This window comes from Salvelinus alpinus, chromosome 12 (genome assembly GCF_045679555.1).
Source record: "Salvelinus alpinus chromosome 12, SLU_Salpinus.1, whole genome shotgun sequence".
NCBI lineage: Eukaryota > Metazoa > Chordata > Actinopteri > Salmoniformes > Salmonidae > Salvelinus > Salvelinus alpinus.
The window spans coordinates 11737492-11765134 of NC_092097.1; the positions used below are offsets into that span (position 1 = coordinate 11737492).

Genomic DNA, 27643 nt, shown 5'->3' on the forward strand with positions numbered 1-27643 from the left:
ATTTTATATATAGTTCCATATCTGCTTGAATAGGCATAAAACAATATCCTACAAATATTAATGATCAAACTTTTAGATATGAAAAGGAAATGAAAATTCCCTTGATACCAGTAACTGACAAGCAGGAAACAGACTGGAAGGATAGAGGTAGGAACCACCTGACACACATTGTCATTCAAAATCATTCAAACTCCTTCATCACATATTAAAGCCTTTATCGAAGCTCTTTAACAATGCAGATTGTTCTTTGTGGCTATCAATCTATACAGTGAACCTACAATGAGTGGAACGGCAATGATCTGCTGCCCTCTTGTGTTCAGTTGTCAGAGAGCAGGACAGCAGGGGGGTCTTGACAACAGACTTGAATAGGCAAAGCCGGATGGCCTGTGACACATTAAAAAAAACAGCTGGCTGCCAGACTGAGAGAAGTCTCCTAACCTAATTAGTTCAAGCTAAACAAATCACACTTTGTTGAAACAGACCATGATGATGCAGCACCATGGTTGTGGACTACAGGAAAAGGAGGACCGAGCACTCACCCATTCTCATCGACAGGGCTGTAGTGGAGCAGGTTGAGAGCTTTAAGTTCCTTGGTGTCTACATCACCAACAAACTATCTTGGTCCAAACACACCAAGACAGTCGTGAAGAGTGCATGACAAAGCCTATTCCCCCTCAGGAGGCTGAAAAGATTTGGCATTGGTCCCCAGATCCTCAAAGTTCTACAGCTGCACCATCGAGAGCATCCTGACTGGTTGCATTGCTGCCTAGTATGGTAACTGCTCGACCTCCGACCACAAGGCACTACAGAGGGTAGTGCGTAGGGCCCAGTACATCACTGGGGCCAAGCTTCCTGTCATCCAGGACCTCTATACCAGGCGGCGTCAGAGGAAGGCCCTAAAAATTGTCAAAGTCTCCAGCCACCCTAGTCATAGACTGTTCTCTCTGCTACCGCATGGCAAGCGGTACCAGAGCGCCAAGTCTAGGTCCAAAAGGCTTCTTAACAGCTTCTACACCCCCAAGCCAGAAGACTCATGAACAGCTATTTGCATTGTCCCCCACCCCCTATTTTACACTGTGGCTACTCTCTGTTTATCATCTATGCATAGTGACTAACTCTACATGTACATTTTACCTCAATTACCTTGACTAACCTGTGCCCCCACACATCGACTCTGTACCGGTACCCCCTGTATACAGCCTCGCTACTGTTATTTTACAGCTGCTCTTTAATTATTATTTTTGACTTATCTATTTTTTACATAACACTTATTTTTTCTTAAAAGTGCATTGTTGGTTAAGGGCTCGTAAGTAAGCATTTCACGGTAAGGTCTACACCTGATGTATTCGGCGCATGTGACAAATAACATTTTATTTAATTTGATCATAAAAAAAGAGTGTTATAGAAGTGCAAGTAATACTATCTATCATACATTAAATCAGAACTGAAACGGAGACATTTGGTCATTTACTTTTGGTTGAAATTCAGGTGATAATACTACATGACAAAAGCAGCTATTCTCCCTAGGCCGAGGTCCTTCACCTGGTGGGTAGCTATGGCGGTGTCTGTGTGTGCCGCTCCTCTCAAGCCACTAGGGGGCGCCGGTGGCAGTTGGACGGCAAACTCATCTTTCTCCTCGCTTCTGCATGATGCAATGATCCCTCCGTCAGCAGGACCTATGGAATAGTATCGCTTATAGCGGGCATACAGTAATTGAGAGGGTTCATGTTGAAAGTACAGGATGTTTGAACGGTTTGATCTTCATCGACAGTCTTAGTAGTCCGGTCATCAAGGTGAAGGTGAAAAACAAAGATTGCAAAGTATCATAACCGAAAATGATATTGTTTGAAGGGTATGATTCTCTGGCGTAGTCTTCCCTGGGATAGAGGCCGCTCTTCCTCGTCAGTAAGAGGAGACTCCTCCGTGTTATAGTCATCCCTGAAGAGCACAATCACTCACACAGGGTACATGTAGACACACACAAGCTAAAACCAATACACAAAAGTACCAACCCAGTGACTGGAGGCTGTATGATGATATGCCGTCTGGTGACTTCTGGGTTCTAACCCAGTAGAAAAATCAGGTCAGGTCTTTTGGTTCATACTCCTTATCAATATCCTGTGAGAAGAAACACTGCACAGTGTGACGTGTGTGTACATACAGACTGACAGTAGACTGGTCCTGATCTTTATGCTAAAAGATGAACGAAGCAAAGTACAGTGAGATCCTTGATGAAAACCTGCTCCAGAGCGCTCAGGGCCTCAGACTGGGGGCGAAGGTTCACCTTCCAACAGGACAACGACCCTAAGCACACAGCCAAGACAACGCAGAAGTCTCTGAACGTCCTTGGGTGGCCCAGCCAGAGCCTAGACTTGAACCCGATCGAACATCTCTGGAGAGACCTGAAAATAGCTGTGCGGCAACGCTCTCCATCCAACCTGACAGAGCTTGAGAGGATCTGCAGAGAAGAATGGGAGAAACTCCCCAAATACAGGTGTGCCAAGCTTGTAGCGTCATACTGAATAAGACTGGATGCTGTAATCGCTGCCAAAGGTGCTTCAACAAACTACTGAGTAAAGGGTCTGAATACTTATGTAAATATATGTATAAAAAACTGTTTTAGCTTTGTCATTATGGGGTATTGTGTGTAGATTGATGAAGGGAAAAAAACATTTTAATCAATTTTAGAATAAGGCTGTAATGTAACAAAATGTGAATAAAGTCAAGGGGTGTGAATACTTTCTGAAGGCTGTGTCTTACTATACTTTAGGACTTTTTGGGGACCAACAATTTCCATTGAAAAATCCTTCCCGAACCTTAATTTTAACCCTAACTCTTAATCCTAAAATAGCCTTTCTCAAAGTGTGGATGGCAAAATGGCCTCACTTCTCTGAATTTTCGTTGGTTTACTATTCTTGTGAGGACTTCTGGTACTCACAAGTATAGTAAAACCTACACACGCACGTCTGCTGAGTGTGCATATGGACTCCTACCATGGCTGTGCTGTATTGTGTGTTGCAGGGAGCTGGCAGAATCACTTGAGAGCTGCCATGGCTGGCTGGCAGATCAGGACCAGGACAGTCAGAGCAACATTCCAACATCACATCCACAGACATTATACCTACACAGTTAGGGCTGAACTCAATGTGAGAGAACTCACATGTGAAGACTTGCTTCAGTACCTGAAGATTCTTTGTGACCAAAAAGTTCACAAAACAATAGATATTTTGGAAAAGGTGTATTATCAATACAATAAGCATTAAAAATGACAAATGTTTCAAACTACCAATGCAGTTTCAGTGCAATTTCAGAATATACATATTTTTTCAGCAGGGCAAGTCACATCAGTATAAACACAGCAAATGCCTGTTAATAAATACATACATTAAAATTAATAAATAAAAGCACGCTACTTAAGTTAATCATATTCAAGGGAGATTTCAATTATTTTTTTTTTTTTAATTGGTCACTGTTTTGATGGTCTTTGATTATCTCCCTATTGTCCTATGCAATAGGAAGCTTTCAGGTGATACCTTCACTAAGGTAAAACTTCAAAACAAAAATCAGCCTCCAAACGTAACACTCAAATGCAAGTGAAATGTAAAATAAAGAGAAAAATAAAAACTACAGTACACTACAAAACATTGCTTTTGTGAATGAAAATTAAACAAAAAGGAACATTTAAGTGAAAAGAGATTGTCTGTGGGATTTAGATAATTGGCTAATAATTTTGTTAAATCATGTCACAAGATGTGATCTACTAAGCCAGAGCTTAGAACATCATTTAAAAGGTCCAATGCAGCTGCTTTCACCTCAATATGAACTCACTTCTGGGTAACAATCAAGTACCTTGATGTGATAGTTTTGAATTAAAATAGTCAAAAATAAACAAAAATAGCTTCTTAGCAAAGAGCAATTTCTCAAGCAAGAATTTTGCTAAGACTGTCGGAGTGGTCTGAGTGGGGAGGGGAAACGGAAAACTAGTTGTTATTGGCCGAGAGGTTTGGAACTCTTTCTTATTGGTCCATTAACCAATTTACTGCCTGGTGGTGATACCAGGCACGTCAAAACTCCATCCCACCAAAACAGGCTGCAATTTCAGGTGGTCGTTTCAAACAGCTCTTACACTAAAAAGGCATTATCATCATATTCACACTTTCACAGTATTATTCCAACCTCAGTGTGGAAACATAGAAATCACATTTTTGACTGCGCTGGGCCCTGGTGACTGCCATTTCAGGTATTTGGTGTGTATGTCTACCTTTCGTACTGCTCGTTATCACCCCAAAATAATTTCCCATGTAAGCTTCAACATATCTTTTTAACACAGGAATAGCTTGTCTGCTTGAACTGGGAGGTATATTAACGGAAATGTAAGATACGTCACTCATTGCGACAGTACTTGCTGGGCACCGATGCATCAAAACAAAGCTAGCGAACACATTTTAGTTCCAGTGAGAGAGTGAGTATGACCTCCTGCAATGACAGTCAGCCCACAGTTCTCCACAGAATACAAATCAGATCCAAGGCCATTAGAATACAAGTCGAGAAGGTTGGCTGAAGCAAAAGCTTCAGCAGCAATAGAAAGTTCTGCTCTACACAGGCACTCCTTTATACAAGTGATCCATACTCATATATACAGTATACTCATATGGTGCTCTGACAAGCACACAACCGTTCAAGTGTTCAATCATACAGGGTTTGGATAGCAACTTTCCCCACTGTTTTTGCTGCAATATTGTTACTATGTCAACAATGTAGTGAGTGGACATCAACTTTCCTTTTCACGATCATGTATTTTCTGTCTGGCTCCTTCGCCAGGTTCAGATGACATGTGCGTAATTAGGCCTAATCTATTTTCCTAGAGCATCTTCAGTCCCACCACAGAGGCGCCCTAGAACCAAACTCGTATCTATACCGTATGTTCTAGTACCATCTGTTGAGCACACTGGCCCTCCTCATGAAAGAGTGACAAGATAAACTGGCAAATACTCAATGTAAACAATGTCAGATTCTGAAACTTAAACACAACATCATCGTGATTGTTCAAGGACCAACACAGGACTGACAAAAATCTAAAACACAGCATACAATGTTCAATCCAGTGTCCAATGGCAATAGGCAACCCAAAGGGTATAAAACATGTGAAATGTTAAGACCATCCATCCATCCGGCTGTCTGTCCGTCGGTGAATGAGAAAGAGGAGTTTGTTTGAGTGGGGATTCAGTTGTGAGTTTGAGGAGAGAGGGCAGTTCCGACAGTTGGTTTCACCCAAAGAGAGAGAGAGAGAGAGAAAGGGAGAAAGATCGGACCGTGAGAGGAGAGTGTGTTTCTAACGGACAGATGTTGGGAAGGGGGATGTGGTCACAGGGTAAGCCCCCCTCTCCTCTTTCGCTCACTGCTTCTTCTCCGTCTGTTCCTGGGGGTTCTGGTAGGTCACAGGGTAACGTCTTGCTCCTCCATCTCTCATCCCTCTCTACCTGATACACTCCTCCTCTGATGGGCTTTCTGATTCCTCGTTCTCGCTGTCCTCTAGCTCGGGAAGGTCTCCCCACAGCAACAAGTTTAAACCTGCAACAAAAGACAAAGTCAACACCAAAGTTTGTGTGTGGCAGACTGTGTGGTGCAGCAGTTTAATTAAGTCTTTCCTCGCCAACTAGCTAAGTCAATCAAAAATTGGCCAAAGCTGAAACAGGCTGGCATCCAGGCGTTGCACAACGACCCCAAGTAATATATTCAACCTCTGCATTTTTTTTCTGCTGGTGCTTACTGATGTGGTAGTATAGATAGGAAGAGTGCACACACAATGCCAAACATTGTGTCAGTCGGTGTTGCATCTTGTCACAAACTATGCATTTAGAGGAAATTCTTCTTTACATTTACTTTAACTAACTCCTTTGGGTTCAGGACATTCCTCTTGGGATACAGTCTGTATTCTTCATGAGCAGGTACTGTAAGAGGTCAGTGTGCTGGGAGACAGTGAGTGAAATAAGTTTTAACCTGTAGCATCCAGTCGGTTGAGGGTGGACACAGCATCACTGTTAAACATCCAGAAATGGCCATTGTTACAGGACAGCAAGCAGGGCTTACAGGGAGCGACCACGTGATACCCCACAACATTACCACTGAAGAAGGGGAGAGAGGGGAGGCAGAGAGGGGGAAATAGATACAGAGAAAGGGGGAAATTGATATATATATATATATATATATATATATATATATATATAGAGAGAGAGAGAGAGAGAGAGAGAGAGAGAGAGAGAAGGAGGATGAGAGAGAAACAAAAAAACATGTCAGCTTTTTATAGGGAGCACCTGTGAAAGTGCTAACTATCAGTAGGCAGTAGGTGTCTATTATCTACCCAATGCGTTTCTGTGAACAACAACAAAGCAGGAGAAACAAAAGGGGCCTGACAAAAGCCTCCCTGTACCCACCAAACTGCTGGCTCAACAACTTTCCTACTAAAGCACAACACATGGACATTTGCATGCATTTACATTGGCATTTGTCAATATAAATAAACCCCCCCCCCCCCACCAAAACAGCCACAGCGGTGTTGCGCTGTTATTTTGTAAACAAAAAAGCACATAGGATTATATGGCGATGAAAACAGGTTAGAGTTTTGCGAGTAGGCAAATCTGTGATTACAGTAACGTTAAATACATACCATTTCAGGCAGGCGATATCTCTCAGTTTGCATCTGCAGCTTTCTGTAGAGTAGCAGCTGGCCACAAAGTCAACAGTTCTAGACGAGGTGGGGGTGGGGGTGTTATTGGGATTGTTAGAAAGAACAAAGGGGCACCATCTCATTCTAGCCATAGAGTGCGATAATGGATAAGAACTTATGTCGATTTATAAAGTATTCACTATATCTCACAGTAATCACAAACACTCAACATATGAACAAAAACAACTGACCAATGAGCGACCCCCCCCATAGAAAACATAATATTAGCTCATTAGTCACAACTCCATCCACACATTCAGTGATCATGTCATAACAACATAGTGGCTGTATTGCTTACCTGTTGGGAGGTATGTCAGTAGAAAACAGCTCAATTTCTGTGTCTGCAAGAAGTACTGCCTTCATTCCTCTTGTGCAGAGAAGACTCTCACAATATATACAATTCACTTGAGTGACACATTTGTTTTTGAAGTTGGAGGTAGACATGCTCTTTAAATACTGCTCTGCTAGCCCCAGAATCCCAGTGTCCAGAGGAAATGTGTCAGAACAGATCGATCAATGTAGCAATGGTAGCTCCTCTGAAGCGAACGTTACCAAAAATAAAAATGTATAGCTAACTGTTACCTAAGTTAGCTAGCTAAACACTATTGTTACTGGATAACTTAGTAGGTAACTTAGCTAGCAACAACTAGCTGGATGACGTTAGAAGCAGGTTGGTTATAAAACATACGCCACAAATCAGATGGCGTAACGTTGTCATATAGCTACCGTTAACGTTTCCACGTCTATATTGGAGGTGTCAATAATTAGTTAACTAGATAGCTACCGACTCTTGTTGATAGCAAGCTAGCTACGTTAACTACTTGTCAACACAGAGCCGCAAGATAGCTATCGTTAGCTACGTTCGTTAAAGTAACGAGTGACCACAATAACACAGCATCCGATGTTCAAAATAGCTAATGGTCTGTTGCCATTTCAATTTATCTTCGAAGTGCTCTTCTCATATGAAACAATTTCCTGAATCTTTGTTCAGTTACGTCGTTGCATTCACAGATTCTGTCAAATGTTGTAGTAGTAGCCAGCTAGTTTCACTGTTGTGTTGATTGTTTATAACTTCCTGTTAGCTACCGATACTTCCTGAAACATTTTTAAACGGCGTTATCTCGAATTTCGATTGGCTCTCGAGGACAATAATGACTATTCCATTGGGTAATAATCGTACATCACGCCTACCTAGGTAATCTTGACAGTCGATTTAAAGGATGTTATGCCATTCATAATCAATTCAGCCAATCGAAAGATGCAAAATCTCATATTTTTCCATGAAGAGGCGGGGTTATTTTGGGAGAATTTGTGAAGAAAGCACCAAATAAATCTTCACGAGGGACTTAAATTAAATAGTAAAGCTCGTATTCTCATGGAAATCGACATACGAGGTAAAAATCTATTTGGTGCATGTATAAGATCTGCTTTTAGCAACTTACACTGTAAAGCGTGTGCGATGCAGTATGTGTTTATATCACACAAATAGTTAGAAAAGTAACTTTTGCAACTCATGACTTAGATGTATGTCAACGTTTGTAGAAAGACAATGTGTATCTAGCTAGTTAGCTAACGGTATCCCGGAGACTTTACCTTCTTATTATACCTGAGTGGACTTGACTAGCTAGCTCCTTAGCCTACCTCTGGTCCCGAGACTTTTTCTATGGCAAAAAATTGCGAAATGCCTTATTCTTATAGCCTGATGTAACCATCAATATTATTTTCCCCTTCACCTATGGATTAGTGAAAAGGAAATAATTGTGAATTTTGCGAACAGGCTGGTTCCACAAGGCTTTCATTCTTATGCCACACATTCTCAAATGCAACAGTTGTATTTCCCTCCACGTATAAAAGCCTTTAGTTTTTCACATTGTTGTAATGTAAGTATTTAAATGTCCTCCTATTTCTTTTCTACAGCCAAATGCATCTTGGGACAATATTGCAATTTGCGAGACCAATGCGTGATCTGACCGCAGATAGAACAATGAGCTAATTATAAATATATTTGATCTGAATGTCTGTAAAAAAAAATATATACATGATAGATTTTGACCTCATGCTACAATTCCAGGCTATATTGCAGCCTACTACTCTGCAAGATCCAATGTTGTATATATAGCATCATTAATATCATCTGTAGGGCTCAACTTTGATAGCACCTTCTTTAAAGGGGTTGTCGCTCAGCTGCTATAGTTAGTTTAGTAAAACAGCTATAACTCAGTGATTGGTTGACATTGTGATATGCCCATGTTTTGCAAGCACCACATGACTCTATTTCACTCAATGAGATAGACCTAGGCTATATTAACTGTAACGTGTTCTAAGCTACCTATAAACTAATACAAAGTGTAACTGCCTGTATAATTTACAAGCCTTTATATAAGGTACCCCAGTTTGTTTTTAAGTGTTATTACCTTTTTCTGAGTTTTTGCTTTTCACAACACACCCGAGTTAAACTGTTTTTAGTCAATTATATTGTCAATGTCATGGGCACATTGGACCACATTGAACTGAAATATATTTGGACCTTTATGTTCTCTGGGCTCTGCCAGATATGGCCCCACCCTAAAAAAATCTAATGCATTTCTCTCGGATAATTAGTCAATCACAATTCAAGAGTACAGCTATTATATTGAGTCAGATTAGCCCTATGTGTTATTACAGTGTAGTGTGTAGGCAAGGGTCCGTTCACCAACTCTAACCGTCACTGTTAAGAACTACAGTTGGATCTCATCTGACTGCCCTCCCAACCCTGTAAGCTCTACGCCCACCCCCTAGACACATGGCAACACCCAGCATCTGGCCTAATCACTGCAGTATCAATAAAGTTGCCCATTGTTATAGGTTTGAATGATGTGTAAAGCCCACTATTTTATCCATACATACACAGTATTAAATACTGGGCTAGTGTGATAATGAATATGTATGGACAAGCACTCTGCAGTTTATGTATCAACCAAATAAATGCGATACATTGCATAGTGTGTGGGCTTTTCCCCATGCCTGCGCATTGGCTTCCCATTCCCAGCTCATCCATGTACCCCACTCTGACTCTAGGAGGAAGAGCAGACAGCCACGGAGCCAGGCCATCCTCCGACCGTCGTGGTTACAACCACTCACTGAAGGACTAAACTTTTTGGGAGTCTCCTCATCCGGCGGTGCTGGCTGACTGGTTATTGTTGGTTTAGGGGAATGCATCTTTCCTCTGTTTGCTCTATAAACGGTTTTGGGAACGCATTGAGGAAAGGGTCCACACGAATGGGAATACGGCAGCGCCAAACTCTTGCAATGCGGCCAGAGTGAAGGGGGCAGAAGACAATACCATTCCACGGGCTGTGGGGCTGCTCGCTACAATATTTCAGTGGGGTCTGCTTCCAAGCGAATTGTTACAGTTCCATTTTTTCTCTGATTGCTCCTATAACCTATTATTGCGACGAATAGTGTTTTTGATTAGAAGAACAAGCCATGATGTCTACGGCCAAATTCCGAAAGGACAAGGAGATCGTAGCCGAATATGAGACTCAAGCTAAAGGTAATACTTTTCTACCAAGTTTTATATTGTTATAAATGCTGTTCCTTGCGCTCATGTTGGCTATCCAGCCCACAATGCCTTGTCGCATTTATTTTCCGCTTCGTGGATACGTCAACGTGGACCAGTTATTCCTGTCTAAGCCTACCCCAATATCCAAACTAATAGCCTATTCATTTTACAAAGGGTAAAAACGTGTGGGTCCTATTTGATGGGTTTAGTAGGCAGATTATTCTTATTTAATTGTCATCATAGTCTACGGTGTGTCAAATCGAAGCGTTCTTTTAAGACCATCTTGATAACCGATTTTATCGAGAGTAGACTACCAAATCATCAGGCCCACAGTTAATAAAAATACATCTGATAGCCTTATGTCTGAATTACGCGGTATCGGTGCATCCATATACCGCATTAATAAGACAGTATGAAATGTGTTTTTGCTCTCCATGGTGATGTTATGTATGTAGCCTACATATTCCACATGCCTGTGAAACAACGCAGGGCGTTTTCTCTCCCCGCAGGTCTCCTGCATTCTGGTGTGGTGCTAGGCATTAAGAACAACGTTCGGAATAGGACAAAATTATGAATTAAATGGCCCGTCGCCTCACGTGCGAGGGTCGGTCCGAGGTTCACCGAATGTCGCCTGAACCAAGGACATGGGAGCACGGGAGGGTTTTGGCGAGGTTTTGTCACGGGGGAGTGGGGAGAGGATGAGAGGGGTAGTGTTTAGCGGGTTAACTGTTTACTCGCTGATGGTTTATCGATGTTTGTTGTCAAGGGGATCGTGATATTTTCATGGTTAGGGAGTCAGTCATACTAGATTTATATCTGAGTGGTATTAAGGATTGGAGAGGAAACTAGAGTGAAAGAAAGGACAGGATATGATCCTCCTAATGAACAGCACTGCATCCACAGAAGATTAGGTGACCCCCCCCCCCCCCGTTATGGGTCAGAGAGGGGGACAGACACCACTTCATCATAAACTAGTCAAGTTAGCTGCATCCTAACAGTCTGAAAGCGCTCGCCCCTCTCCTTACCGTACCTCTTTAATTCACAACCCTGCTATAACTATACCCAAATCCATCCATATAGGAGAAATGAATGGACAGAAGTAGAAGAAACATTTGAATAAGTTGGCACAGTGTGTTTGTGACTGTAACAGACCAGTAAGACTAGCCCAAAGGCTGGCAGATGGCGATATTGAGTCATGTCATCTTACCGTCCAAATGCATTGTATTCCGCCGGCAGTACATTCGTTTCCCCGTGGACCGGTTTTTACCCAAAACATTTTCCATTCAGGCTGCAAAGGCTTCGATTTCCTCTATGCATATTTTCATTTTTACACCACAATGCTAGTGGCTGGATGCCAATCCCAGATGTGTATCGTGTTCAGCCAATCATGTTACAGCAGTCTGGTTTTTCACCCCTAACCTAATGCAGGGCTGTATCTCATTAGTGGAAACCAAGACTCTTCTCAGGGCGGGTCTGTCGGTTTTGACCCTTTTCGTAGCAGGTGAGGATACATACGCAGTAGGTTAGGAGAATTAGGTTAAGGTTAGGAAAGGGTTAGGGTTAGCTAAAATGTTAAAATTGTCCCCAACGCGAATCAAACATATCTATCTACAACCAGGTCTGCCCTGAGAACAGTCTTGGTTTCCACTAATGCGATGCTGCTGATGCCCAAATCAAACGAAAAGTGTTTTTTGGTAGTGACTGAGAGAAAACAAACCGACGTGAGCGTCAACGGTATATTTTTCTCAAGTGTATGCAGAGCAATTCTGATAAAATAAGCAGATAAATGGCGTGGGTCGTTTGTTGCAAAGGAATTAGAGAAATTGTTTTGATCTTCCCTGTGCTAAGTAGACTAGCTAAATATTTAGTTTAAAATGTATTGGTCTGTAAGCTAAGGTTTCAGTCAAATAAGATATATATTTTAAACAATGCACCCTACCTGTGTTCATTCTGGTCGTATATAGCCTAGTCGTATATAGCCTAGTCGTATATAGCCTAGGCAGGCTGAGCTGGAAAAATCGAGGACTCCGATTTCAAGAGAGAATACTTTTATGTTAAACGACGAGACTAGCTAAATTCTTCATGAACTGCTAGGATGTATCTACAACTCTCCTCACAGTTGGTGAGCTAACATAACAACTGTTTAGTGCTGGCAGGCAGGTACAGTAGCTCCCATAGGACATATAAGGCGAGTCAAAAGGAACACACAACAATAATATGTAAGGGCTACATAGCGAACATAACAAATACAACTGTTTAAATGGATTCTCTTGACATTTAGGTTGGCATTCGCAAAGCGGTGCCTGTGAATTGACGCTCTTTACTCTCGCACGCACATTTTGACGCGTCAAAAGAAACTGCAGCAGGCGTTTAAAAAAAAGAACCCTTGGTGATTGCCTGAACGCGATACACAGGATTAGCATTTAGCCACTCTTGCATGGTGGTGGAAAATGGTGTTTCATAAGGAAAGTACACACATATTCCCAGTTTATTTCCTATTTTCTCACCATTAAATAAAGTTAAGGAGGAAATCGAAGCCTATGCAGCCTGAATGGGAAATGTTTTAGGTACGAACCAGTCCACGAATGTATTTCCGGCTGCATACACAGAAGAGAACAGAGGGGTAGAAAGAGAGGCTGTCATGGTCCAATGAGGAGGAGGCTGGGAAGTAGGCCCATACCTTTTCTCTCTCTTTCATTCTTTTTTCCCTTTCTCTCCCCACCCAGGGAATGGAGCATGGAAGCAGGTCAGATGTATTCACAGATAGTATGGCTCTCTATCGCTTAGCAGCATCTCACTGAAGCCATGACCCTGTAGGATCTGAGTTGTTGGCAGTGACTTGTTGACCAGTGTTGGGGAGTAGTGAACTACATGTAGTTAAACAAGTAATTTAACTACATTTTGAAGTAGATTGGTGGTATTTGAACTGAATTCAAATCTAGGTGGTGTTTTCAGTAGTTAATAACTTTTTTTTTGCCATGTAGCGGTGTAGATAACTACTGGAACTACACACTACTTTTTTTGCAAAAATATAATATGGGCAATCATTTCCTTCATTTTTTGGCATCAGACCTGCCTAATTCTCACTTGAAACATTGTTTTTGTGTTTAATGGGCTAAATTACACATTCTGTTAACATATGACCCCAAAGTGAACTGGTCTTGTAATTTGTAGTTGACATTTCAGATTTACATATGATGATTTTTCACAAATTAGTTTGGATGTAGTTAACTAAAGTTACTTTGAAAAAGTAGTTTAGTAAATTATATTTCTCTTAAGGGTAGCTTTCGTGTAGCTTAACTTCTATCATTGTAAAGTAATTTGTAACTTGGTAAACTATCTTTTCAGAGTAGTTTCCCCAACATTGCTTGTTTCAGTGTAAAGTAATTTGTAACTATCTTTTCAGAGTAGTTTCGCCAACACTGCTTGTTTCAGTGTAAAGTAATTTGTAACTTGGTAAACTATCTTTTCAGAGTAGTTTTCCCAACACTGCTTGTTTCAGTGTAAAGTAATTTGTAACTTGGTAAACTATCTTTTCAGAGTAGTCTCAACCAACACTGCTTGTTGCCCTGAAGGCTGTTGCTGTGTTCCTACAATGACAGGGGTTTCATGCCTGGCCAAGTATCTGAGGTTGCTGCAGTGAGTCTGTTTTCTGAAGCAGAAAATGTGTTCTTACTACAGTGTTATAAGAATGTACACCAACTTCAGGGAGTACACCTACGTCCTCTTTTTCCTCCTGTTTTCTCCCATTTCATGCTCATCGGTGGTGTAGTGGCGCCAGGAGAATTGGATATACTCTAATGTAGCCGACGTTTTCCCAAACGGACCACCCAGCAAAGGAAAGGGGATCTGTGTGAAGTTCTATGAGAAACAGTAACACACTCTGAATGACCTAAAAGGATGAATCCCATATTAGTCTTTGAGTCAGGCCAACCCAAGCTGTACTGTGCAAGTAGGCTACTAGTAGGCCGTCTATTTAAACAGATAAATTAGTCTATCAACTGAGTCACAGGTTTCTGATTTTTCCATTTCCCCCCCCCCCAGGTTTTCACTCTCAAAGTCACATATTTTTAATAGAAAAACAGAAAAGGTCCATAACAATATTTAAACCACATCAGGAGAGCACTTTTGAGGTCTAAGAAAAAATGACATTTTAGATTTGTTTTGTGTAGTTACCCTTTAATTCAAGTGCACAGGCACCTACCACTGCTGTTCAGTTAGCAGCGTTTCTGTAGCACATGAGATGGAGTTCGCAAGTAACCATGATGTCATTCAGCCAGGTAGGCATAGGCTACTCTGTAGCTTGTTAACATTTAATTGAGAAGTTTTTTGGGAAAGCCTTTCCATCTACAAGAAGACAATTAGGCCTATCATTAGCATCACTATGTTTTTCCCATTCCTTAATTGTTTTAAACCTGGACGTTTTACTTCATATTATGAGGCATGTCTTACCTAGATTCAAAGTAACCTACAACCAAAATCCCACCATGGAAACGTGGAGGCAATTATTTTATAAAGACTTCCTTATTATGCGTTCTCCTGTTCTATTGGTTTTCTTTCAACTTTCTTTCAGTGTCTCGCAGCCAAAGGCATTATCCTAGTCACATTAGCGACCCATAATAGTTGTTGCATCTTTAGATCTCCCCTCTTTCTAAATGCCTAACAGATATTTCCATCTCTGTCCATGGTACCGTTTGCACGTGCATTTTAGAACGGTGTCTTCCCGCAAATTGTATTTTGTAACATTCGCGCGTAGGCTACTGCCGTGTGCACACCGCTGCGCCTAAAATGTGAAGAAATAACAGTTCGTTCTGATCTGTTCCATCAGCCTTATTCATTGATACGGCGTAGACCTCCACTCCACTACTTTGATAGGCATCATGGGGATTCTGAAGTGAGTATACACAATGCCCCCTGAACAACAAGTGGATATACAGCATATAGCTGTGTATATCCTCCACTACACCACTGATGCCCATTGAACATGGCAGTGTTGAGCTTGTGGATCGACCTCATCTCATAGTTTCACGTTGGAATCTGCCATAATTGGATGAACACCGATTTTTGACCCATTATTTCCAGGAGGTTACATGGTTAATTCCACATGGTTACAGGGTTAAAAGAGAAACAGCTCAAAGGGTTAAGTTTAGGTATACATTTTGTGTGGTTAAGGTTAGGGCTATGGTTTGGGGAAAGCTTCAAATATTATAATTAAAAACAATGCTTTTTCCCATTAAGTATCATCAAGTACTCTCCCTACTTGTTAGAGAGTTGTGAGTTGCCGTGGTGCAGTGTTCTAAGGGTCGCGCTCTGCCTCTGAGCCTCGTCAGTTCAAGCCCAGCGCTGTGCCATTGTTTTTGTTTTGGTGAGCGCCGACGAAGGCATATATCCACGTCCTCAGGACCTTTTCAAACGTCCCAAATCGACGGCTCTTTCCTGTGACCAGCCTGTGTGGACAGATTGGCACCCTGGCGTCAGTGGCGCGCTAGGGCTTTGAAACTCTGAGTCTCCAGCAGGCTGGGTTAGCTGTGTGTCTGTCCCCTGCCGGGTCCTCCTGTTCCCCTGCCGAGTCCTCCTGTTCCCCTACCACACCTGTCATCGCTGTCTTTAAACAGCGTACAGGGTAACATGTCTGTGTTTTACCAGTTTGTAAAGGATTTCTATTGTGTTTACTAGTGTAAAAAGTCTACTGAATAAACCATCTTTATTTGTTTATATTCCCCTATCTATCCCTCGCTCTTAATTCTGCTCGTATCTCTCTCTCCATCTCTCTCTGTATAGCTGGGGTGTCTCTCCCTCCCAGCAGAGCCCCACTAAGACATTAATCTGCACCCTGCAAGGAAAGCACATGTCCCCTCCAAGGAAAATGAATAGAAATGTACAGGCCTGATAGCAATATTGTGCCAGGGCAGCTATACACACACACACACCGTTTATTCTGTCAGGTTCTTGAAAGGGGGAGGTGATGGGATGTGGAGCTGTTGCCTGTCTGTCTTTTCCCCCGACTCACCCTCTCCTCTCCCCCTCTTCCTCCTTCTCTCCGTCCTCAGGGCTGTTCTGGGACGAGGAAAATAAATGTATGCAGCTCCTCAACTCCTCAGCCCTGTATTCCCAGAACCAGCAGCTCAGCAGAATAGCACGCCCCATTTCACAGCTCTGGAATTCCACAGGCAGACTTTTCCCCCTGTAATTTCCAGTTCAATCCCAGGTGGTGTGTGTGTGTGTGTGTGTGTGTGTGTGTGTGTGTGTGTGTGTGTGTGTGTGTGTGTGTGTGTGTGTGTGTGTGTGTGTGTGTGTGTGTGTGTGTGTGTGTGTGTGTGTGTGTGTGTGAGAGAGGAATGTCACTCCTACGGAGATGCAGGGACTACCACGTTAAAGAGGAAACGTAATCGGGATCACCATGCGATCTCGACTACGACACAATTACTCAAAACGCAGTTAGACAGTAATAACGGACAAATGGACACACACACACACACACACACACACACACACACACACACACACACACACACAATGGTCTCAAGTGTGACACAGAGAGAGAACCACTCGCTCAAAGAGGCAACAAGTCGTTTTCCTAGGGAGATCGTCCGTCTTCTCTCTCTAGAAATAAACCCTATCATATGTCTGAGAAAGGGTTTAAATTCTCCCTGTTGTATTGGTCAAACAAACAAGAATCCATTTATATTCCTGATAGAAATATTGATTGGAATGAGGTCTGAGTGTTGGAGGGCTGAGCTCTGAGCTGCCCTGATTCTGTAGGGAACCATTCTGGGGACGACAAATGAGAAATCATAGTTCATATCTGCTTTAGGCTGTCCGTCTCCCCCTTCTCTCTCTTCCCCAAAAGATACTTGGTGGAGAGTTGCTATGGGTTCACACACGCACACCACACGAACAGTTCTAAGCTCCATTGAGGAATGAAGCTGCCCTGTGATATTACAATTGTCTGTGAGCTTAAGCAACTCTCTTGGAGACGGGTGATGTCAACGGCGTGTGTGTGTGTGTCTGATGTGAAAGGCTGATTTTGCTTCCTCAAAATGGAAAATGGAGGAGGCACAATATGTGCGTTTTTAGAGTGTGTTTTGGTACTTCTACTTGCGCACGCACGCGTGTGTGTGTGCGTGTGTGCGCGCGTATATGCGTGTTCACAGGCTGACTTAATGTATATTTGATCAGACGGAGCACTGGGGAAAGAGTGGGCCAGCTGAATACTGAGTGTGTTATGTCTATAGCAGAGACTGCTATTAAATGGGTCACAACCAGCAGACAGAGAGACAGAGAGAGAGAGACAGACAAAGGGAAAGATGGAGAGAGCAGAGAGAGAGAGACAGACAAAGGGAAAGATGGACAGAGCAGAGGCCATCTGCTGCTGTAACTGTGTCTTTTTTTCAGTGGAGAATGTGGCACGGGACAAGTCCAGGTAGAACTGTCGACGTACCTCCTCCGCTTCCTGACAACGTAGACCACCGCGGCTTTGTGCTGGTCTTACAGCAACGTGAGAACGTGCAGTGCCTCTCTGTCAGTATCCAGGGCAACCGAAAGCCAGACCACCATTTCTTATTCAAAGCGATAGAATTCAAACCTATTGAAACACTGGCCCGTCTGCAATTACCTTCTAATCTGTCATCATCATACATGATTACTTGCCTGTGTGTGTACTGGTGCGTGTGTGTGTGTGTGTGTGTGTGTGTGTATGTTTACGCTAGCAGAGGCTTTGGGAAGCGGTCATTAAGTTCCCCTAATCTCCCATTGTCCACTTTAGTACGATCTCCTAACGACCCATAGTCAATTATTGCTGGACTGTGTGTGTGTGTTTCTAACGACCCACACTCAGAGGTGGACTGCACGGCTCAATCAGATGACTGTTCACTCCATCTGTGAGTGAGAGAGAAAGGACGTTTGTGAGTGTGTGTGAAGGAGAGAGAGCAGTAGTCTGTGTGAGGGAGGGAGAGAGATGGTGAGAGAGCGGTAGTCTGTGTGAGGGAGGGAGAGAGATGGAGAGAGAGCGGTAGTCTGTGTGTGAGGGAGGGGAGAGAGATGGCGAGAGAGCGGTAGTCTGTGTGTGAGGGAGGGAGAGAGATGGAGAGAGAGCGGTAGTCTGTGTGTGAGGGAGGGGAGAGAGATGGAGAGAGAGCGGTAGTCTGTGTGTGAAGGAGGGAGAGAGATGGAGAGAGAGCGGTAGTCTGTGTGTGAGGGAGGGAGAGAGATGGAGAGAGAGCGGTAGTCTGTGTGTGAAGGAGGGGAGAGAGATGGTGAGAGAGCGGTAGTCTGTGTGTGAAGGAGGGAGAGAGATGGAGAGAGAGCGGTAGTCTGTGTGTGAAGGAGGGGAGAGATGGAGAGAGAGCGGTAGTCTGTGTGTGAAGGAGGGGGAGAGATGGAGAGAGAGCGGTAGTCTGTGTGTGAAGGAGGGGGAGAGATGGAGAGAGAGCGGTAGTCTGTGTGTGTGTGAGGGAGGGGGGAGAGAGATGGTGAGAGAGCGGTAGTCTGTGTGTGAGGGAGGGGAGAGAGATGGAGAGAGCGGTAGTCTGTGTGTGAGGGATGGTGAGAGATGGAGAGAGAGCGGTAGTCTGTGTGTGAGGGAGGGGAGAGAGATGGAGAGAGAGCGGTAGTCTGTGTGTGAGGGATGGTGAGAGATGTAGAGAGAGCGGTAGTCTGTGTGTGAGGGAGGGGAGAGAGATGGAGAGAGAGCGGTAGTCTGTGTGTGAAGGAGGGGAGAGAGATGGAGAGAGAGCGGTAGTCTGTGTGTGAAGGAGGGAGAGAGATGGAAAGAGAGCGGTAGTCTGTGTGTGAAGGAGGGAGAGAGATGAAGAGAGAGGTAGTCTGTGTGTGAGGGAGGGAGAGAGATGGTGAGAGAGTGGTAGTCTGTGTGTGAAGGAGGGGAGAGAGATGAAGAGAGAGGTAGTCTGTGTGTGAGGGAGGGAGAGAGATGGTGAGAGAGCGGTAGTCTGTGTGTGAAGGAGGGAGAGAGAGATGAAGAGAGAGGTAGTCTGTGTGTGAGGGAGGGAGAGAGATGGTGAGAGAGCGGTAGTCTGTGTGTGAAGGAGGGGAGAGAGATGAAGAGAGAGGTAGTCTGTGTGTGAGAGAGGGAGAGAGATGGTGAGAGAGCGGTAGTCTGTGTGTGAAGGAGGGTAGAGAGAGATGGAGAGAGAGCGGTAGTCTGTGTGTGAAGGAGGGAGAGAGAGATGAAGAGAGAGGTAGTCTGTGTGTGAGGGAGGGAGAGAGATGGTGAGAGAGCGGTAGTCTGTGTGTGAAGGAGGGAGAGAGAGATGAAGAGAGAGCGGTAGTCTGTGTGAAGGAGGGGAGAGAGATGAAGAGAGAGGTAGTCTGTGTGTGAGGGAGGGAGAGAGATGGTGAGAGAGCGGTAGTCTGTGTGAAGGAGGGGAGAGAGATGAAGAGAGAGGTAGTCTGTGTGTGAGGGAGGGAGAGAGATGGTGAGAGAGCGGTAGTCTGTGTGTGAAGGAGGGGAGAGAGATGGAGAGAGAGCGGTAGTCTGTGTGTGAGGGAGGGGAGAGAGATGGAGAGAGAGCGGTAGTCTGTGTGTGAGGGAGGGGAGAGAGATGGAGAGAGAGCGGTAGTCTGTGTGTGAAGGAGGGAGAGAGATGGAGAGAGAGCGGTAGTCTGTGTGTGAAGGAGGGGAGAGAGATGGAGAGAGAGCGGTAGTCTGTGTGTGAAGGAGGGGAGAGAGATGGAGAGAGAGCGGTAGTCTGTGTGTGAAGGAGGGAGAGAGATGGAGAGAGAGCGGTAGTCTGTGTGTGAAGGAGGGGAGAGAGATGGAGAGAGAGCGGTAGTCTGTGTGTGAGGGAGGGAGAGAGATGGTGAGAGAGCGGTAGTCTGTGTGTGAAGGAGGGGAGAGAGATGGAGAGAGAGCGGTAGTCTGTGTGTGAGGGAGGGGAGAGAGATGGAGAGAGAGCGGTAGTCTGTGTGTGAGGGAGGGGAGAGAGATGGAGAGAGAGCGGTAGTCTGTGTGTGAAGGAGGGAGAGAGATGGAGAGAGAGCGGTAGTCTGTGTGTGAAGGAGGGGAGAGAGATGGAGAGAGAGCGGTAGTCTGTGTGTGAAGGAGGGAGAGAGATGGAGAGAGAGCGGTAGTCTGTGTGTGAAGGAGGGAGAGAGATGGAGAGAGAGCGGTAGTCTGTGTGTGAAGGAGGGGAGAGATGGTGAGAGAGCGGTAGTCTGTGTGTGAAGGAGGGGAGAGAGATGGAGAGAGAGCGGTAGTCTGTGTGTGAAGGAGGGAGAGAGATGGAGAGAGAGCGGTAGTCTGTGTGTGAAGGAGGGAGAGAGATGGAGAGAGAGCGGTAGTCTGTGTGTGAAGGAGGGAGAGAGATGGAGAGAGAGCGGTAGTCTGTGTGTGAAGGAGGGAGAGAGATGGAGAGAGAGCGGTAGTCTGTGTGTGAAGGAGGGAGAGAGATGGAGAGAGAGCGGTAGTCTGTGTGTGAAGGAGGGGAGAGAGATGGAGAGAGAGCGGTAGTCTGTGTGTGAAGGAGGGAGAGAGATGGAGAGAGAGCGGTAGTCTGTGTGTGAAGGAGGGAGAGAGATGGTGAGAGAGCGGTAGTCTGTGTGTGAAGGAGGGAGAGAGATGGAGAGAGAGCGGTAGTCTGTGTGTGAAGGAGGGAGAGAGATGGAGAGAGAGCGGTAGTCTGTGTGTGAAGGAGGGGAGAGAGATGGAGAGAGAGCGGTAGTCTGTGTGTGAAGGAGGGAGAGAGATGGAGAGAGAGCGGTAGTCTGTGTGTGAAGGAGGGAGAGAGATGGAGAGAGAGCGGTAGTCTGTGTGTGAAGGAGGGGAGAGAGATGGAGAGAGAGCGGTAGTCTGTGTGTGAAGGAGGGGAGAGAGATGGTGAGAGAGCGGTAGTCTGTGTGTGAAGGAGGGGAGAGAGAGATGGAGAGAGAGCGGTAGTCTGTGTGTGAAGGAGGGGAGAGAGATGGAGAGAGAGCGGTAGTCTGTGTGAAGGAGGGGAGAGAGATGGAGAGAGAGCGGTAGTCTGTGTGTGAAGGAGGGGAGAGAGATGGAGAGAGAGCGGTAGTCTGTGTGTGAAGGAGGGGAGAGAGATGGTGAGAGAGCGGTAGTCTGTGTGTGAAGGAGGGGAGAGAGATGGAGAGAGAGCGGTAGTCTGTGTGAAGGAGGGGAGAGAGATGGAGAGAGAGCGGTAGTCTGTGTGTGAAGGAGGGGTGAGAGATGGAGAGAGAGCGGTAGTCTGTGTGTGAGGGAGGGAGAGAGATGGTGAGAGAGCGGTAGTCTGTGTGTGAAGGAGGGGAGAGAGATGGAGAGAGAGCGGTAGTCTGTGTGAAGGAGGGGAGAGAGATGGAGAGAGAGCGGTAGTCTGTGTGTGAAGGAGGGGAGAGAGATGGAGAGAGAGCGGTAGTCTGTGTGTGAAGGAGGGGAGAGAGATGGTGAGAGAGCGGTAGTCTGTGTGAAGGAGGGGAGAGAGATGGAGAGAGAGCGGTAGTCTGTGTGTGAAGGAGGGGAGAGAGATGGAGAGAGAGCGGTAGTCTGTGTGTGAAGGAGGGGAGAGAGATGGAGAGAGAGCGGTAGTCTGTGTGTGAAGGAGGGGAGAGAGATGGAGAGAGAGCGGTAGTCTGTGTGTGAAGGAGGGAGAGAGATGGAGAGAGAGCGGTAGTCTGTGTGTGAAGGAGGGGAGAGAGATGGTGAGAGAGCGGTAGTCTGTGTGTGAAGGAGGGGAGAGAGATGGAGAGAGAGCGGTAGTCTGTGTGAAGGAGGGAGAGAGATGGAGAGAGAGCGGTAGTCTGTGTGTGAAGGAGGGGAGAGAGATGGAGAGAGAGCGGTAGTCTGTGTGTGAAGGAGGGAGAGAGATGGAGAGAGAGCGGTAGTCTGTGTGTGAAGGAGGGGAGAGAGATGGAGAGAGAGCGGTAGTCTGTGTGTGAGGGAGGGAGAGAGAGATGGCGAGAGAGCGGTAGTCTGTGTGTGAGGGAAGGGAGAGAGATGGAGAGAGAGCGGTAGTCTGTGTGTGAGGGAGGGGGAGAGATGGAGAGAGAGCGGTAGTCTGTGTGTGAGGGAGGGAGAGAGAGATGGCGAGAGAGCGGTAGTCTGTGTGTGAGGGAGGGGAGAGAGATGGAGAGAGAGCGGTAGTCTGTGTGTGAGGGAGGGGGAGAGATGGAGAGAGAGCGGTAGTCTGTGTGTGAGGGAGGGGAGAGAGATGGCGAGAGAGCGGTAGTCTGTGTGTGAGGGAGGGGGAGAGATGGAGAGAGAGCGGTAGTCTGTGTGTGAAGGAGGGGAGAGAGATGGAGAGAGAGCGGTAGTCTGTGTGTGAGGGAGGGGAGAGAGATGGAGAGAGAGCGGTAGTCTGTGTGTGAGGGAGGGGGAGAGATGGAGAGAGAGCGGTAGTCTGTGTGTGAGGGAGGGGAGAGAGATGGCGAGAGAGCGGTAGTCTGTGTGTGAGGGAGGGGGAGAGATGGAGAGAGAGCGGTAGTCTGTGTGTGAGGGAGGGGGAGAGATGGAGAGAGAGCGGTAGTCTGTGTGTGAGGGAGGGGAGAGAGATGGAGAGAGAGCGGTAGTCTGTGTGTGAGGGAGGGGAGAGAGATGGAGAGAGAGCGGTAGTCTGTGTGTGAAGGAGGGGAGAGAGATGGTGAGAGAGCGGTAGTCTGTGTGTGAAGGAGGGGAGAGAGATGGAGAGAGAGCGGTAGTCTGTGTGAAGGAGGGGAGAGAGATGGAGAGAGAGCGGTAGTCTGTGTGTGAAGGAGGGGAGAGAGATGGAGAGAGAGCGGTAGTCTGTGTGTGAGGGAGGGAGAGAGATGGTGAGATAGCGGTAGTCTGTGTGTGAAGGAGGGGAGAGAGATGGAGAGAGAGTGGTAGTCTGTGTGAAGGAGGGGAGAGAGATGGAGAGAGAGCGGTAGTCTGTGTGTGAAGGAGGGGAGAGAGATGGAGAGAGAGCGGTAGTCTGTGTGTGAAGGAGGGGAGAGAGATGGTGAGAGAGCGGTAGTCTGTGTGAAGGAGGGGAGAGAGATGGAGAGAGAGCGGTAGTCTGTGTGTGAAGGAGGGGAGAGAGATGGAGAGAGAGCGGTAGTCTGTGTGTGAAGGAGGGGAGAGAGATGGAGAGAGAGCGGTAGTCTGTGTGAAGGAGGGGAGAGAGATGGAGAGAGAGCGGTAGTCTGTGTGTGAAGGAGGGAGAGAGATGGAGAGAGAGCGGTAGTCTGTGTGTGAAGGAGGGGAGAGAGATGGTGAGAGAGCGGTAGTCTGTGTGTGAAGGAGGGGAGAGAGATGGAGAGAGAGCGGTAGTCTGTGTGAAGGAGGGAGAGAGATGGAGAGAGAGCGGTAGTCTGTGTGTGAAGGAGGGGAGAGAGATGGAGAGAGAGCGGTAGTCTGTGTGTGAAGGAGGGAGAGAGATGGAGAGAGAGCGGTAGTCTGTGTGTGAAGGAGGGGAGAGAGATGGAGAGAGAGCGGTAGTCTGTGTGTGAGGGAGGGAGAGAGAGATGGCGAGAGAGCGGTAGTCTGTGTGTGAGGGAAGGGAGAGAGATGGAGAGAGAGCGGTAGTCTGTGTGTGAGGGAGGGGGAGAGATGGAGAGAGAGCGGTAGTCTGTGTGTGAGGGAGGGAGAGAGAGATGGCGAGAGAGCGGTAGTCTGTGTGTGAGGGAGGGGAGAGAGATGGAGAGAGAGCGGTAGTCTGTGTGTGAGGGAGGGGGAGAGATGGAGAGAGAGCGGTAGTCTGTGTGTGAGGGAGGGGAGAGAGATGGCGAGAGAGCGGTAGTCTGTGTGTGAGGGAGGGGGAGAGATGGAGAGAGAGCGGTAGTCTGTGTGTGAAGGAGGGGAGAGAGATGGAGAGAGAGCGGTAGTCTGTGTGTGAGGGAGGGGAGAGAGATGGAGAGAGAGCGGTAGTCTGTGTGTGAGGGAGGGGGAGAGATGGAGAGAGAGCGGTAGTCTGTGTGTGAGGGAGGGGAGAGAGATGGCGAGAGAGCGGTAGTCTGTGTGTGAGGGAGGGGGAGAGATGGAGAGAGAGCGGTAGTCTGTGTGTGAGGGAGGGGGAGAGATGGAGAGAGAGCGGTAGTCTGTGTGTGAGGGAGGGGAGAGAGATGGAGAGAGAGCGGTAGTCTGTGTGTGAGGGAGGGGAGAGAGATGGAGAGAGAGTGGTAGTCTGTGTGTGAAGGAGGGAGAGAGATGGAGAGAGAGTGGTAGTCTGTGTGTGAAGGAGGGGAGAGATGGCGAGAGAGCGGTAGTCTGTGTGTGAAGGAGGGGGAGAGATGGAGAGAGAGCGGTAGTCTGTGTGTGAAGGAGGGAGAGAGATGGAGAGAGAGTGGTAGTCTGTGTGTGAAGGAGGGGAGAGATGGCGAGAGAGCGGTAGTCTGTGTGTGAAGGAGGGGGAGAGATGGAGAGAGAGCGGTAGTCTGTGTGAAGGAGGGAGAGAGATGGAGAGAGAGTGGTAGTCTGTGTGTGAAGGAGGGGAGAGAGATGGAGAGAGAGCGGTAGTCTGTGTGTGAAGGAGGGAGAGAGATGGAGAGAGAGCGGTAGTCTGTGTGTGAAGGAGGGGAGAGAGATGGAGAGAGAGCGGTAGTCTGTGTGTGAGGGAGGGAGAGAGAGATGGCGAGAGAGCGGTAGTCTGTGTGTGAGGGAAGGGAGAGAGATGGAGAGAGAGCGGTAGTCTGTGTGTGAGGGAGGGGGAGAGATGGAGAGAGAGCGGTAGTCTGTGTGTGAGGGAGGGAGAGAGAGATGGCGAGAGAGCGGTAGTCTGTGTGTGAGGGAGGGGAGAGAGATGGAGAGAGAGCGGTAGTCTGTGTGTGAGGGAGGGGGAGAGATGGAGAGAGAGCGGTAGTCTGTGTGTGAGGGAGGGGAGAGAGATGGCGAGAGAGCGGTAGTCTGTGTGTGAGGGAGGGGGAGAGATGGAGAGAGAGCGGTAGTCTGTGTGTGAAGGAGGGGAGAGAGATGGAGAGAGAGCGGTAGTCTGTGTGTGAGGGAGGGGAGAGAGATGGAGAGAGAGCGGTAGTCTGTGTGTGAGGGAGGGGGAGAGATGGAGAGAGAGCGGTAGTCTGTGTGTGAGGGAGGGGAGAGAGATGGCGAGAGAGCGGTAGTCTGTGTGTGAGGGAGGGGGAGAGATGGAGAGAGAGCGGTAGTCTGTGTGTGAGGGAGGGGGAGAGATGGAGAGAGAGCGGTAGTCTGTGTGTGAGGGAGGGGAGAGAGATGGAGAGAGAGCGGTAGTCTGTGTGTGAGGGAGGGGAGAGAGATGGAGAGAGAGTGGTAGTCTGTGTGTGAAGGATGGAGAGAGAGTGGTAGTCTGTGTGTGAAGGAGGGGAGAGATGGCGAGAGAGCGGTAGTCTGTGTGTGAAGGAGGGGGAGAGATGGAGAGAGAGCGGTAGTCTGTGTGTGAAGGAGGGAGAGAGATGGAGAGAGAGTGGTAGTCTGTGTGTGAAGGAGGGGAGAGATGGCGAGAGAGCGGTAGTCTGTGTGTGAAGGAGGGGGAGAGATGGAGAGAGAGCGGTAGTCTGTGTGTGAGGGAGGGGGAGAGATGGAGAGAGAGCGGTAGTCTGTGTGTGAAGGAGGGGAGAGATGGAGAGAGAGCGGTAGTCTGTGTGTGAGGGAGGGAGAGAGATGGAGAGAGAGCGGTAGTCTGTGTGTGAGGGAGGGGGAGAGAGAGGTTTTCTGTGTGTGAGGGAGGGAGAGAGATGGAGAGAGAGCGGTAGTCTGTGTGTGAGGGAGGGGGAGAGAGAGGTTTTCTGTGTGTGAGGGAGGGAGAGAGATGGTGAGAGAGCGGTAGTCTGTGTGTGAGGGAGGGAGAGAGAGAGGTTTTCTGTGTGTGAAGGAGGGAGAGAGAGAGGTTTTCTGTGTGTGAGGGAGGGAGAGAGAGAGGTTTTCTGTGTGTGAAGGAGGGAGAGAGAGAGGTTTTCTGTGTGTGTACTGAACAGAAAATGCTGATGGGGCTTCAAATAATCTCTCAGCAAGGATGTTTGTCTAAAGGGGAGGATGGGAAGGATCGGGAGTCAACACATATTGTGTGTGTGTGTGTGTGTGCATGCTGCTTGTTTCTTATTTGAGGTCTGATTTCATTTTGTCCTGAACCGCCGACCTATACCCCAGACATGGATACACACACACAGACAGACAGACAGACAGACAGACAGACAGACAGACAGACAGACAGACAGACAGACAGACAGACAGACAGACAGACAGACAGACAGACGCTGTTGAGGAGGGCTGAATGTCTTGTTCCTGTTTGCCTCTGCCCAATCTCCAATAGAAACAGAGGGACGGAGACAAATAAAGGTATACTGTAGAGAAAGAGACAGAGGGACAGAGACAAATAAAGGTATACTGTAGAGAAAGAGACAGGGGGACAGAGACAAATAAAGGTATACTGTAGAGAAAGAGACAGGGGGACAGAGACAAATAAAGGTATACTGTAGAGAAAGAGACAGAGGGACAGAGACAAATAAAGGTATACTGTAGAGAAAGAGACAGAGGAACAGACAGAGGGACAGAGACAAATAAAGGTATACTGTAGAGAAAGAGACAGGGGGACAGAGACAAATAAAGGTATACTGTAGAGAAAGAGACAGAGGAACAGACAGAGGGACAGAGACAAATAAAGGTATACTGTAGAGAAAGAGACAGGGGGACAGAGACAAATAAAGGTATACTGTAGAGAAAGAGACAGGGGGACAGAGACAAATAAAAGTATACTGTAGAGAAAGAGACAAAGGGACAGACAGAGGGACGGAGACAAATAAAGGTATACTGTAGAGAAAGAGACAGAGGAACAGACAGAGGGACAGAGACAAATAAAGGTATACTGTAGAGAAAGAGACAGGGGACAGAGACAAATAAAGGTATACTGTAGAGAAAGAGACAGAGGGACAGAGACAAATAAAGGTATACTGTAGAGAAAGAGACAGAGGGACAGAGACAAATAAAGGTATACTGTAGAGAAAGAGACAGGGGACAGAGACAAATAAAGGTATACTGTAGAGAAAGAGACAGAGGGACAGAGACAAATAAAGGTATACTGTAGAGAAAGAGACAGGGGACAGAGACAAATAAAGGTATACTGTAGAGAAAGAGACAGAGGGACAGAGACAAATAAAGGTATACTGTAGAGAAAGAGACAGGGGACAGAGACAAATAAAGGTATACTGTAGAGAAAGAGACAGAGGGACAGACAGAGGGACAGAGACAAATAAAGGTATACTGTAGAGAAAGAGACAGAGGGACAGACAGAGGGACAGAGACAAATAAAGGTATACTGTAGAGAAAGAGACAGGGGACAGAGACAAATAAAGGTATACTGTAGAGAAAGAGACAGGGGGACAGAGACAAATAAAGGTATACTGTAGAGAAAGAGACAGAGGGACAGAGACAAATAAAGGTATACTGTAGAGAAAGAGACAGGGGGACAGAGACAAATAAAGGTATACTGTAGAGAAAGAGACAGGGG

At 46.4% G+C, this 27643-nt stretch overlaps 2 protein-coding genes across 4 annotated transcripts in view; one reads left to right on the plus strand and one right to left on the minus strand.

The window, feature by feature from the left end:
* Positions 1 to 3223: 3223 nt before the first annotated feature.
* LOC139535533 (protein FAM72A-like) lies at positions 3224 to 8001 on the minus strand. The gene is made up of 4 exons (XM_071335024.1): positions 7026 to 8001; positions 6668 to 6745; positions 6001 to 6125; positions 3224 to 5571 (listed from the first exon to the last, which is right to left on the minus strand). The coding sequence occupies exons 1-4, from the start codon at positions 7169 to 7171 to the stop codon at positions 5477 to 5479; spliced, it is 444 nt and encodes a 147-aa protein (XP_071191125.1). The 5' UTR covers positions 7172 to 8001; the 3' UTR covers positions 3224 to 5476.
* Positions 8002 to 8024: 23 nt separating this feature from the next.
* The window catches only part of LOC139535531 (SLIT-ROBO Rho GTPase-activating protein 2-like), a 119421-nt gene continuing 99802 nt past the window's right edge, over positions 8025 to 27643 (plus strand). For 2 of the 3 annotated variants that reach the window (XM_071335020.1, XM_071335022.1), the window contains exons 1-2: positions 8025 to 8121; positions 9785 to 10259. In XM_071335020.1, coding sequence (XP_071191121.1) covers positions 10193 to 10259 — 67 coding nt within the window. In that variant the 5' untranslated portion in view covers positions 8025 to 8121; positions 9785 to 10192. Of the gene's footprint in view, positions 8122 to 9776; positions 10260 to 27643 lie in introns of those variants that run through there. The other variant, XM_071335021.1, reaches the window with a different exon arrangement.